Source organism: Lipophrys pholis (assembly GCF_963383615.2).
Source record: "Lipophrys pholis genome assembly, contig: SCAFFOLD_741, whole genome shotgun sequence".
In the NCBI taxonomy this organism is placed as follows: Eukaryota; Metazoa; Chordata; class Actinopteri; order Blenniiformes; family Blenniidae; genus Lipophrys; species Lipophrys pholis.
This window is the reverse complement of record NW_028292250.1, coordinates 1-13,397: the sequence shown is the minus strand read 5'-3', so window position 1 is coordinate 13,397 and position 13,397 is coordinate 1. Positions and strand designations below refer to the sequence as shown.

Here is a 13,397-nt window from a genome sequence, read left to right as displayed (position 1 = left end):
GAGGATCAATACATCGATACTTTGAAGAACAAACAAAAATGAGACCCAACATTTCTTATGTTCAGTGATTAGAGGCCTGACAGCTGCTCTACTACTGCAGCTGCTCTACTACTGTTGCTCTACTGCTGCTGCTCTACTACTACTGCTGCTCTACTACTGTGTCATGTAGAAATGTGTGCAGGACTGAGAAGAAGAAGAGGAGAAGAAGGAGAGGAAGAGGAGAAGAAGGAGAAGAAGAGGAGAAGGAGGAGAAGAAGGAGAGGAAGAGGAGAAGGAGGAGAGGAAGAGGAGAAGAAGGAGAGGAAGAGGAGAAGGAGGAGAGGAAGAGGAGAAGGAGGAGAGGAAGAGGAGAAGGAGGAGAGGAAGAGGAGAAGGAGAGGAAGAGGAGAAGAAGGAGAGGAAGAGGAGAAGGAGGAGAGGAAGAGGAGAAGAAGGAGAGGAAGAGGACTCACCTGGTCTTGAGCGTCTGATTTCTCGAACATCATCTTGAGGCTGTTGAGGGAAATGCTGGGCTTCTCACAGGACCCCCCATCCTGCCCCCCATCCTGCCCCCCATCCTGCCCCCCATCCTGCCCCCCCGGGTCTCTGCTGGCCTCCATCAGGTCCTCAGACTGCACCGCTTGCTGGGAGCTGGTCTGGGACAGAACCTGAACCTCCGCCTGGTCCTGTGGTTGCGTGCTGCTCTGCAAGTAGTCGCCCTGCGCTGCAGGTGGAGGTTTGAATCCTGTCGATGGGTGGGGCGGGGTCTGGGGCGGGGTCTGGGGCGGGGTCTGGGGCGGGGTCTGGGGCCGGGTTCTCCGGGCCGACTGCTGCTCCCAACGCTTCTTCAACACGCTCAGATTTCCGCCGTGCAGCACCAGAGGAAGATGCTCCGCAGCCTGCAACAAACCCAGACGTCCAGTGAGTCTGAAAGGTCATTTCACCCAGAATCACGCCGAAGACGCTCCGACCCTCCACCCCCACCCTCCACCCCCACCGCGACCCTCCAACCCCACCCTCCACCGTGACCCTCCACCCCCACCACGACCCTCCACCCCCACCGCGACCCTCCAACCCCACCCTCCACCGTGACCCTCCACCCCCACCACGACCCTCCACCCCCACCGTGACCCTCCAACCCCACCCTCCACCCCCACCGCGACCCTCCAACCCCACCCTCCACCCCCACCGTGACCCTCCACCCCCACCGCGACCCTCCAACCCCACCCTCCACCCCCACCGTGACCCTCCACCCCCACCGCGACCCTCCAACCCCACCCTCCAACCCCACCCTCCACCTCCACCGTGACCCTCCACCCCCACCACGACCCTCCACCCCCACCGTGACCCTCCAACCCCACCCTCCACCCCCACCACGACCCTCCAACCCCGACCGTGACCCTCTACCCCACCGTGACCCTCTACCCCACCGTGACCCTCCAACCCCACCCTCCACCCCCACCACGACCCTCCACCCCCACCGTGACCCTCCAACCCCACCCTCCACCCCCACCACGACCCTCCACCCCGACCGTGACCCTCCAACCCCGACCACGACCCTCTACCCCACCGTGACCCTCTACCCCACCGTGACCCTCCAACCCCATCGTGACCCTCTACCCCACCGTGACCCTCTACCCCACTGTGACCCTCTACCCCACCGTGACCCTCCAACCCCATCGTGACCCTCTACCCCATCGTGACCCTCTACCCCACCGTGACCCTCTACCCCACCGTGACCCTCTACCCCCACCGTGACCCTCTACCCCACCGTGACCCCGCCCCCCTGTCCCACTTTGAGTAGCATTAGCTTGAATTGTCAGTAGTGCCGCTCAGCATTAGCATTAGCATTAGCATTAGCATTAGCATTAGCACTGAGCTGGTAGTTTGAGTTCACATCCAGACTAAAGAGACACTTTCTCTAGTTGATCAACGGGTCCAGGTCTCAGGACTTTACAGGAAATTCCTCAGCGACTGATGAAGGAGTGGAGGAAGAGGACGTGTGAGCACACGAGGAAGAATCTGCTGATCAGTCTGATGACTCACTGCTCCAGAGCCACGGCACTGTGGTGAAGGACGGTTGGCCCGGCGCCGCCGGACGTCCTGGGTCCAGACGCCACGCCGACACCGAAGCTGAGGAACCTTCAGAGTGTCCAGCAGGAAACACCCGGGAGCCGAGGAGGAGGAGGAGGAGGAGGAGGAAGAGCAGGAGCAGGACCACAGCCCACTGCTGCTTTCTGGAAAAGTTTGAAAAACCTGGGAGCAGGGGTGCGAGCGAGGGGGCGAGCGAGGGGGCGAGCGAGGGGGCGAGCGAGGGGGCGAGCGAGGGGGCGAGCGAGGGGGCCCCGGCTGTCCAGAGAGCGAGTCGGATGAAGCTGCCAGACGTTCCAGATGTGCCAACGACTGAGGAGCGATCAGAATGAAGCAGCAAGAAGAAACAAGCCAACCCCCTACGGCCCGGAGGTGGGGTGGGTGGGGTGGGGGTGGGGGTGGGGGGGGGTTATGAGAAACAGATGCTCGGGGAGGTGAAGGAGGAAATGAGAAAAAGGTAGTGATTCAGTGCAGCTGGTCTGAAGCTGCTTCCTTCAGGAAGTTTCTGTTTATCACCAACTGTGAACCATCTTCATCCTCTTCATCACCCTCCTCCTCATCTTCATCATCCTCCTCATCTTCATCATCCTCCTCATCTTCATCATCTTCATGCCGTGAGGCCTCCGTCACCTCCTCCTGCTTCACCTCAACCATGTAAACCGGAGGTGCATCCTAATAGTCTCTACTATCTCCTTTCTTATCCACTTGTCCTTAACCCCATGGATGACGTCACTGGGTTAAGGAAAGGAGTTAGGAAAGGTGTTAGGAGGCTTCCTAAAGGAGTTAGGAGGCTTCCTAAAGGAGTTAGGAAAGGTGTTAGGAGGCTTCCTAAAGGAGTAAGGAAAGGTGTCAGGAGGCTTCCTAAAGGAGTTAGGAGGCTTCCTAAAGGAGTTAGGAAAGGTGTTAGGAGGCTTCCTAAAGGAGTTAGGAGGCTTCCTAAAGGAGTTAGGAAAGGTGTTAGGAGGCTTCCTAAAGGAGTAAGGAAAGGTGTCAGGAGGCTTCCTAAAGGAGTTAGGAGGCTTCCTAAAGGAGTTAGGAAAGGTGTTAGGAGGCTTCCTAAAGGAGTTAGGAGGCTTCCTAAAGGTGTTAGGAGGCTTCCTAAAGGAGTTAGGAAAGGTGTCAGGAGGCTTCCTAAAGGAGTTAGGAGACTTCCTAAAGGAGTTAGGAAAGGTGTCAGGAGGCTTCCTAAAGGAGTTAGGAAAGGTATTAGGAGGCTTCCTAAAGGAGTTAGGAGGCTTCCTAAAGGAGTTAGGAGGCTTCCTAAAGGTGTTAGGAGGCTTCCTAAAGGAGTTAGGAAAGGTGTTAGGAGGCGTCAGTGGTTCCTAGGCTAAAAGAGGTTCTAAAGGAACCATCAGTGGTTCCTAGGCTAAAGGAGGTTCTAAAGGAAGCATCAGTGGTTCTTAGGCTAAAGGAGGTTCTAAAGGAAGCGTCAGTGGTTCCTAGGCTATAGGAGGTTCTAAAGGAAGCGTCAGTGGTTCCTAGGCTAAAGGAGGTTCTAAAGGAAGCGTCAGTGGTTCCTAGGCTAAAGGAGGTTCTAAAGGAAGCATCAGTGGTTCCTAGGCTATAGGAGGTTCTAAAGGAAGCGTCAGTGGTTCCTAGGCTAAAGGAGGTTCTAAAGGAAGCATCAGTGGTTCCTAGGCTAAAGGACGTTCTAAAGGAAGCATCAGTGGTTCCTAGGCTAAAGGAGGTTCTAAAGGAACCATCAGTGGTTCCTAGGCTAAAGGACGTTCTAAAGGAACCATCAGTGGTTCCTAGGCTAAAGGAGGTTCTAAAGGAAGCGTCAGTGGTTCCTAGGCTAAAGGAGGTTCTAAAGGAAGCGTCAGTGGTTCCTAGGCTAAAAGAGGTTCTAAAGGAACCATCAGTGGTTCCTAGGCTAAAGGAGGTTCTAAAGGAAGCATCAGTGGTTCCTAGGCTAAAGGACGTTCTAAAGGAAGCGTCAGTGGTTCCTAGGCTAAAGGAGGTTCTAAAGGAAGCGTCAGTGGTTCCTAGGCTATAGGAGGTTCTAAAGGAAGCGTCAGTGGTTCCTAGGCTAAAAGAGGTTCTAAAGGAACCATCAGTGGTTCCTAGGCTAAAGGAGGCTCTAAAGGAACCATCAGTGGTTCCTAGGCTAAAAGAGGTTCTAAAGGAACCATCAGTGGTTCCTAGGCTAAAGGAGGTTCTAAAGGAACCATCAGTGGTTCCTAGGCTAAAGGAGGTTCTAAAGGAAGCATTGAGCCTCTTTTCCTTAGCTTAGAGAGAATTCCAACGCTCCTTATCATGGCCGCCACCATAACACTTCTGGGGTTAAGGAGAAGTGGACTGGAAAGGAGATATAAGAGAGTATTAGGATGCACCCCGGGTCCCATCAATCTGAACTCAGGTCAGTGGTCTAGAACTCTCCACCTCAGAACCGGTCCAGAACAGTTGTGCTGTGGCGTCTCCACTTTAGTCTGCTCTCGACACCACAACACAAGATACCAACCCTTTTCTTCTTCTCTGCATTTCCTTCCTCTGCTGCCAGCTGGTACCTGCAGAGACACCAGGTCCAGACGGTCAGGACCAGGAGAACCACTACACTCAGTGGAGACCTGTTGTCTCTACGTCCTGACGTCTCTACGTCTATGTCCTGAGCATTACCCCGGGGGGGGGGGGACGGGACCCGGAGGGACTCACTTGGAGAAGCGCTCAGCGATGGCGGTGTTCCTGGCCCGGGTGGAGACGATGGACAGCTCTTTGGCGGTGACCCTCAGCGACTGGGACGCCCACTGCTGGCGGCCAAACGGAGCGGTGGAGGCCATGACAGTGACCGGTCGGCTTTCCAGGAACTTCACTGTGAGTGAAGGGAGGGAGGACAGCGTTGGACAAATACTGATGGATAGGGTTAGGTCCCTGCTAGAACTCAGCAGGTCCCTCCTAGAACTCAGCAGGTCCCTGCTAGAACTCAGCAGGTCCCTGCTAGAACTCAGCAGGTCTCTGCTAGAACTCAGCAGGTCCCTGCTAGAACTCAGCAGGTCCCTGCTAGAACTCAGCAGGTCTCTGCTAGAACTCAGCAGGTCTCTGCTAGAACTCAGCAGGTCCCTGCTAGAACTCAGCAGGTCCCTCCTAGAACTCAGCAGGTCCCTCCTAGAACTCAGCAGGTCCCTGCTAGAACTCAGCAGGTCCCTCCTAGAACTCAGCAGGTCCCTGTGAGAACTCAGCAGGTCCCTCCTAGAACTCAGCAGGTCCCTCCTAGAACTCAGCAGGTCCCTCCTAGAACTCAGCAGGTCCCTGTGAGAACTCAGCAGGTCCCTCCTAGAACTCAGCAGGTCCCTCCTAGAACTCAGCAGGTCCCTCCTAGAACTCAGCAGGTGCCTGCTAGAACTCAGCAGGTCCCTGCTAGAACTCAGCAGGTCTCTGCTAGAACTCAGCAGGTCCCTCCTAGAACTCAGCAGGTCTCTGCTAGAACTCAGCAGGTCCCTGTGAGACCAGGGATATTTAATCTGTAGAGCTGATGCGAGCAGGAGGTTGGGTGAGTGAGGAACTACTTTTTGCAGATTGTTTCTCTTCATCTTTAAACAGTGAAACGCCGACTCAGCATCTCGGACCTTCGACCAGTGACCGAGACATCGTCAGGTGAAAATAAACTTTTTATTGGAATTTTTTTCTTGAGAAGAAAATCTGTAAAAACTAAATATTGTCATTATCTGCTGTGTGAAGCTGCAATACTTCATTCTGGGACTTTTTATTGGCGATGAGCCGCAATGGAGGAAGAAGAAAAGCCTCTGGATCTGCTCTGGAGACTTCACTGATCCTCCTGCTGCCCACCTCTGTGGGGTCACACCAGGGTCCCACCAGGGTCTGTGGGGTCACACCAGGGTCCCACCAGGGTCTGTGGGGTCACACCAGGGTCACACCAGGGTCACACCAGGGTCACACCAGGCTTCTGGGTCAAATTGTTTTAATTCAGGGTTAAAACAAAAAACCTCACATGGGAGACAGGTAGACCTCAGGTGGAGCTCAGGTAAAGGACAGGTGGAGCTCACAGACACCCCCCCCCCCCACCACCACCACCACTTCCCTGTGATTCCGCGGCGGAACAGGTTCCAACACTCACCAGGTCTCTGGTCCGTTCAGACTCGAACATGAAGGTTCTGCTCTGCTTCACTTCAGACCTGGAAGCTTCAATCAGCACTACTTCTTCTCAGCAAGCAGCCCGATCCCTCCGCCAGGCGGCGCATGTACACCAGCAGGGCGCTCTGCAGTCAGGCTGTGGTGCGTTCAGGAGCCAGTGAAAAGTGGGAAATAGGTTCCCCGGTTCATGAATGCACCACAGCTCACGGTGGGCAACTGGTGGTCAGCAGGCAACTAGTGGGCAACTGGTGGTCAGCAGGCAACTAGTGGGCAACTGGTGGTCTGCAGGCAACTAGTGGGCAACTGGTGGTCAGCAGGCAACTAGTGGGCAACTGGTGGTCTGCAGGCAACTAGTGATATAATTTGCTGACACACATGTTGCAGACAGTGACTCACACTCAGGCTGTTTGTTTGTTAGCTGAAGACTTGTGACCGGTTCAAACTCTCATATCCACAAACTTTCTCCCTTTTATAAGTTAACCTCATGTTATATGATCGTCTTTATTTAAATGGCGACTCTCAAACATTAAGTACTTTCATATTAGTATTTCATATTGAGACAAATAAAACAGAAATACTATGAACAGGTTGTTTAAGACTTCCTGTCGGACTGAACTTCTGAACGAGTCCATTAAAACCTGTTTGTCTCAGAAGAACCGTCATGAAGCTGATGAATCAACTGGACAAGCGTTTTCCATCAGAGGGAGGGAATACTGCAGCGCTTCAACAACTTTGGGTAAAAATGAAATCAAATATAAGGAAAGTGAACAACCTGAGCAATACTGTTACACAAGTACTTCTGTCGATAACTACCATCAGAACTGAATGAGCAACGGAAGATTCACACCAGTAACACAGTGAAGTGAATTCAGTCTCAACGTCTAAAGTATTCTCAAAAGAATCTGATAAAAGTACTACCAGTAATCCATTTACTTATTACTTTGAATGTGTAGAAGGTGTAACTGAATCAGTGTGAGAGCAGCTTATTGATCAGAAGTTGTACTCTTTAAATACAACTTTCAGGACAGAAACAGGCCTGTGGTCTGTTTCCAACATGATAGTCTGTTTGTGATCATTGGGCATCATTCTTCACTGGGTAGTTCCAGTCGGAGTCCAGCAGGGGGCAATAGTGACGCTATGTGTGGAGAACGAGTGTAATGTTTCCATGAAGCCGCTAGATGGCAGCAAACATCAGGTAGACTCTACCTTGGCGAACCTCATGATGAGCAGGTCTGTCACACACACACACACACACACACACACACACACACACACACACACACACACACACACACACACACACACACACACACACACACACACACACACACACAGTTGAATCTGAGGATTACTATTGCAGCAACACACCATCAGTAGGTAAAGCTAACTTGTCTCACGACGGTCTAAACCAGCTCTCGTGCCCTAGTAGTGGTGAACAGTCCAACGCTGGTGAATTCTGCTTCACAATGAGAGGAAGGAACCTCAGAAGGATCGTGAGGCGCCGCTGTTGCCCTTCTGCTCTACGGGAGGTTTCTGTCCTCCCTGAGGACACCTGCGTTACCGTTTGACAGGTGTACCGCCCCACACTGTCGTCTCCGCCGATCCAGAGCATCCAGAGCATCCAGAGCATCCCAAACATGCTCAATGGGTGACATGTCCGGTGAGTTTGCTGGCCATGCAAGAACTGGATGTTTCCAGCTTCCAGGAATTGTGTCCAGATCACCATGAGGTGGTGCTTCATCCTGCTGCACCATCAGCTGATCGGCACCACAGGGGGCCTCAGGACCTCCTCACCGTACCTCTGCTTTCATAAGGCCCTCTATACATCACCTGTGTTGGTGTCCAGAACAAATGCCAGCATGCCAATTGCACGCTCCCTCAAAACTTGTGGCCCATGGTGGCGGTGGCGTTGAGGTGGCGGTGGGGTTATGGTGGCGGTGGCGTTATGGTGGCGGTGGGGTTATGGTGGCGGTGGGGTTATGGTGGCGGTGGCGTTGAGGTGGCGGTGGGGTTATGGTGGCGGTGGCGTTATGGTGGCGGTGGGGTTATGGTGGCGGTGGGGTTATGGTGGCGGTGGCGTTGAGGTGGCGGTGGGGTTATGGTGGCGGTGGCGTTATGGTGGCGGTGGGGTTATGGTGGCGGTGGGGTTATGGTGGCGGTGGGGTTGAGGTGGCGGTGGGGTTAAGGTGGCGGTGGCGTTATGGTGGTGGTGGCGGTGGGGTTGACGTGACGGTGGGGTTATGGTGGCGGTGGCGTTATGGTGGCGGTGGCGTTATGGTGGCGGTGGGGTTATGGTGGCGGTGGGGGTGGGGTTATGGTGGCGGTGGGGTTATGGTGGTGGTGGCGGTGGGGTTAAGGTGGCGGTGGGGTTATGGTGGTGGTGGCGGTGGGGTTGACGTGACGGTGGGGTTATGGTGGCGGTGGGGTTGACGTGACGGTGGGGTTATGGTGGCGGTGGCGTTATGGTGGCGGTGGGGTTGACGTGACGGTGGGGTTATGGTGGCGGTGGCGTTATGGTGGCGGTGGGGTTATGGTGGCGGTGGGGTTATGGTGGTGGTGGCGGTGGGGTTGACGTGACGGTGGGGTTATGGTGGCGGTGGCGTTATGGTGGCGGTGGGGTTATGGTGGTGGTGGCGGTGGGGTTAAGGTGGTGGTGGGGTTATGGTGGCGGTGGCGTTATGGTGTCGGTGGGGGTGGGGTTATGGTGGTGGTGGTGGGGTTAAGGTGGCGGTGGGGTTATGGTGGCGGTGGGGTTAAGGTGGCGGTGGGGTTATGGTGGTGGCGGTGGGGTTAAGGTGGCGGTGGGGTTATGGTGGTGGTGGTGTTATGGTGGTGGTGGGGTTATGGTGGTGGCGGTGGGGTTAAGGTGGCGGTGGGGTTATGGTGGCGGTGGGGTTATGGTGGTGGTGGCGGTGGGGTTGACGTGGCGGTGGGGTTATGGTGGCGGTGGGGTTATGGTGGCGGTGGCGTTATGGTGGCGGTGGGGTTGAGGTGGCGGTGGGGGTGGGGTTATGGTGGTGGTGGCGGTGGGGTTGAGGTGGCGGTGGGGTTATGGTGGCGGTGGGGTTGAGGTGGCGGTGGGGGTGGGGTTATGGTGGTGGTGGTGGGGTTAAGGTGGCGGTGGGGTTATGGTGGGGGTGGGGTTATGGTGGTGGTGGTGGGGTTAAGGTGGCGGTGGGGTTATGGTGGCGGTGGGGTTATGGTGGCGGTGGGGTTATGGTGGCGGTGGGGTTATGGTGGTGGTGGGGTTATGGTGGCGGTGGGGTTATGGTGGTGGTGGCGGTGGGGTTGAGGTGGCGGTGGGGTTATGGTGGCGGTGGGGTTATGGTGGCGGTGGCGTTATGGTGGCGGTGGGGTTGAGGTGGCGGTGGGGTTATGGTGGCGGTGGCGTTATGGTGGCGGTGGGGTTATGGTGGCGGTGGGGTTACCATAACCTGTCAATGGGGGGGGGGGGGGGGGGGGGGTTTCAGAACACCAGATCCCCCCAGTAAATCAAAAGTGCACATCTCAGAGTGGTAAAGGAGAAGGGCTCACTAACACAGACTAAGACAAACCCGTCAACAAGACCTGAAAGAAACGAGTCTTCAGCTCAGGAACCAACAAAAGAGTTGCGTTTCTATTTCTGTTCAGTGGAGATAGTCACTCTACCCACTAGTTACTGACTGGTTACTGACAAGTGAAAGGTTGTTCTTTGACTAGTTACTGATTGGTTTTGGATTCATGACCAGTTACTGAATAGTTACTGAGCTGGTTTTAGGCTCTTTGTTGGCTGGTTGCTGACTAGTCGTTCACAAGTTGCAGACTAGTTGATGACTAGTTGCTAACAAGTTGGTGACTAGTTGGCGACTAGTTGTGAACTAGTTGTTGACTAGTTACTGATTAGTTGTTGAATAGTTGACTCGTTGCTGACCAGTTGTTGACTAGTTGCTGACTAGGTGCTAACTAGTTGCTGACTAAATGCTGACTAGTTGCTAATGAGTTGCTGACTAGTTGTTAAGTTATTGCTGATTAGTTGCAGACCAGGGGTTGAGTAGTGGCTGACTAGTTGTTAACTAGATGCTGACTAGTTAACTACTTGCTGATTAGTTGTGGACTAGTTGTTGACTTAACGCTGACTAGCTGTTAACTAGTTGTTAACAAGTTGTTGACTAGTTATTAACTGGTTGTTGATTAGTTGTTGACTAGCTGCTTGCTAGTTGTTAACTAGTTGCTAACTAGTTGTTAATAATAATAATAATAATAATAATAATAATAATAATAATAATAATAATAATAATAATAATAATAATAATGACTTGGATTTATATGGCGTTTCTTTGCGCTGACTCACAGCGTCCAGAGACCATGATTCATTCACACCAGTCCGACCAGTGAGGCAGATGTGGGTAAAGTGCCTTGCCCAAGGACACAACGACAATGACTGTTTGATAGAGTGGGATTCGAACCGCCAACCCTCCGGTTATTGGAAGACCGACTCTACCACTGCCACGATCGCCCCATGTTGACTAGATACTGACTAGTTAACTAGTTGCTGACTAGCTGCTGACTAGTTGTTAACTAGTTGTTGATTAGTTGCTGACTAGCTGCTGACTAGTTGTTAACTAGTTTTTGATTAGTTGCTGACAAGTTGTCTAGTTGTTGACGAGCTGCTGACTAGTTGTTAACTGGTTGTTGGTTATTTGCTGACTAGTTGTTTAGTTGTTGTCTAGTTGCTAACTAGTTGCTCCCTTGATGCTGACTAGTTAACTACATGCTGATTAGTTGCTGATTAGTTGTTTAATAATTGCTGAGTAGTTGTTAACTAGATGCTGACTAGTTGTTCACTAGCTGTTAACAATTTGCTGATTAGATGCTGACTAGTTGTTGACAAGTTGTTGACTAATTGCTGACTAGTTGTTAACTAGATGCTGACTAGATGTTAACTAGTTGACTAGATGCTGTCTAGTTGCTGACTAGTTGCTAACTAGTTGCTGACATGCTTGTTAAGTTACTTTCGCTCTGTGTGTGTGTGTGTGTGTGTGTGTGTGTGTGTGTGTGTGTGTGTGTGTGTGTGTGTGTGTGTGTGTGTGTGTGTGTGTGTGTGTGTGTGTGTGTGTGTGTGTGTGTGTGGTGCACAGATTAAACCAGACAACATGAAACACATGTGTCCAGTCAGAAGGAATGCTGCGTGAGGGGCTACGCATGTTGGGGGGGGGGGGGGGGGGGGGGGGGGGTGGACAAAGCTGTGATTGGAGGGAAACATAGGAGGAACCTGCACCTGGTTTTAATTTGGACTCAGGGTCCTGGTTGTTCTGGTTCAGAGTGTCCTGGTTGTTCTGGTTCAGAGTGTCCTGGTTGTTCTGGTTCAGAGTGTCCTGGTTGTTCAGACTCAGGGTGTCCTGGTTGTTCTGGTTCAGAGTTGTCCTGGTTGTTCAGACTCAGGGTGTCCTGGTTGTTCTGGTTCAGAGTGTCCTGGTTGTTCAGACTCAGGGTTGTCCTGGTTGTTCTGGTTCAGAGTGTCCTGGTTGTTCTGGTTCAGAGTGTCCTGGTTGTTCTGGTTCAGAGTGTCCTGGTTGTTCAGACTCAGGGTGTCCTGGTTGTTCTGGTTCAGAGTGTCCTGGTTGTTCAGACTCAGGGTGTCCTGGTTGTTCTGGTTCAGAGTGTCCTGGTTGTTCAGACTCAGGGTGTCCTGGTTGTTCTGGTTCAGAGTGTCCTGGTTGTTCTGGTTCAGAGTGTCCTGGTTGTCCAGGTTGGTCCACAACAGAGCAGAGACTGTTTCTTCCAGAAAGTGAAGACTTAAATGTAGAGTTTCCTGGAATCAGCACCTCTAAATCAACTTTATGTGTATTTGCAGCTGAAGATAAAACAACAACAGATTTTTCAGTCTGGGTTTAATCTTCTGCTCTGGTTTAATCTTCTGCTCTGGTTTAGTCTGGGTTTAATCTTCTGCTCTGGTTTAATCTTCTGCTCTGGTTTAGTCTTCTGCTCTGGTTTAATGTTCTGCTCTGGTTTAGTCTGGATTTAGTCTCCTGCTCTGGTTTAGTCTTCTGCTCTGGTTTAGTCTGGGTTTAATCTTCTGCTCTGGTTTAATCTTCTGCTCTGGTTTAGTCTTCTGCTCTGGTTTAGTCTTCTGCTCTGGTTTAATCTTCTGCTCTGGTTTAGTCTTCTGCTCTGGTTTAATGTTCTGCTCTGGTTTAGTCTTCTGCTCTGGTTTAATCTTCTGCTCTGGTTTAGTCTGGATTTAGTCTCCTGCTCTGGTTTAGTCTTCTGCTCTGGTTTAGTCTGGGTTTATTCTTCTGCTCTGGTTTAATCTTCTGCTCTGGTTTAGTCCTCTGCTCTGGTTTAGTCTTCTGCTCTGGTTTAGTTTTCTGCTCTGGTTTAATCTTCTGCTCTGGTTTAGTCTGGGTTTAATCTTCTGCTCTGGTTTAGTCTGGGTTTAATCTTCTGCTCTGGTTTAATCTTCTGCTCTGGTTTAGTCCTCTGCTCTGGTTTAATCTTCTGCTCTGGTTTAGTCCTCTGCTCTGGTTTAATCTTCTGCTCTGGTTTAGTCCTCTGCTCTGGTTTAGTCTTCTGCTCTGGTTTAGTTTTCTGCTCTGGTTTAATCTTCTGCTCTGGTTTAGTCTGGGTTTAATCTTCTGCTCTGGTTTAGTCCTCTGCTCTGGTTTAGTCTTCTGCTCTGGTTTAGTCTTCTGCTCTGGTTTAATGTTCTGCTCTGGTTTAGTCCTCTGCTCTGGTTTAGTCTTCTGCTCTGGTTTAATGTTCTGCTCTGGTTTAGTCTTCTGCTCTGGTTTAATGTTCTGCTCTGGTTTAGTCTTCTGCTCTGGTTTAGTCTGGGTTTAATGTTCTGCTCTGGTTTAATGTTCTGCTCTGGTTTAGTCTTCTGCTCTGGTTTAGTCTGGGTTTAATGTTCTGCTCTGGTTTAATGTTCTGCTCTGGTTTAATGTTCTGCTCTGGTTTAGTCTTCTGCTCTGGTTTAGTCTGGGTTTAATCTTCTGCTCTGGTTTAATCTTCTGCTCTGGTTTAGTCTGGGTTTAATCTTCTGCTCTGGTTTAATCTTCAACACAAAAGAAACTCTGGTTCAACAGCTCTTTACTATGTTCATCACATTCACACACCAATGGAGAGAGAGAGAGAGAGAGAGAGAGGGAGAGAGATAGATAGAGAGATAGAGAGAGAGAGAGAGACTGAGAGAGAGAGCGAGAGAGAGGGAGAGAGAGGGGGGGGGATAGAGAGAGGGAGAGACAGAGGGAGAGATAGAG

At 51.9% G+C, this 13,397-nt stretch overlaps 1 protein-coding gene across 1 annotated transcript; it reads right to left on the bottom strand.

Moving 5' to 3' along the window:
• Window positions 1-452: 452 nt before the first annotated feature.
• On the bottom strand, window positions 453-4,853 carry LOC308128047 (uncharacterized protein; the record flags this gene model as incomplete). Its single annotated transcript, XM_080493717.1, has 3 exons — window positions 4,723-4,853; window positions 4,532-4,577; window positions 453-878 (listed from the first exon to the last, which is right to left on the bottom strand). Coding segments are annotated over exons 1-3 (597 nt in total), but the record flags the coding sequence as incomplete, so codon positions are not given.
• Between the last annotated feature and the right edge of the window lie 8,544 nt (window positions 4,854-13,397).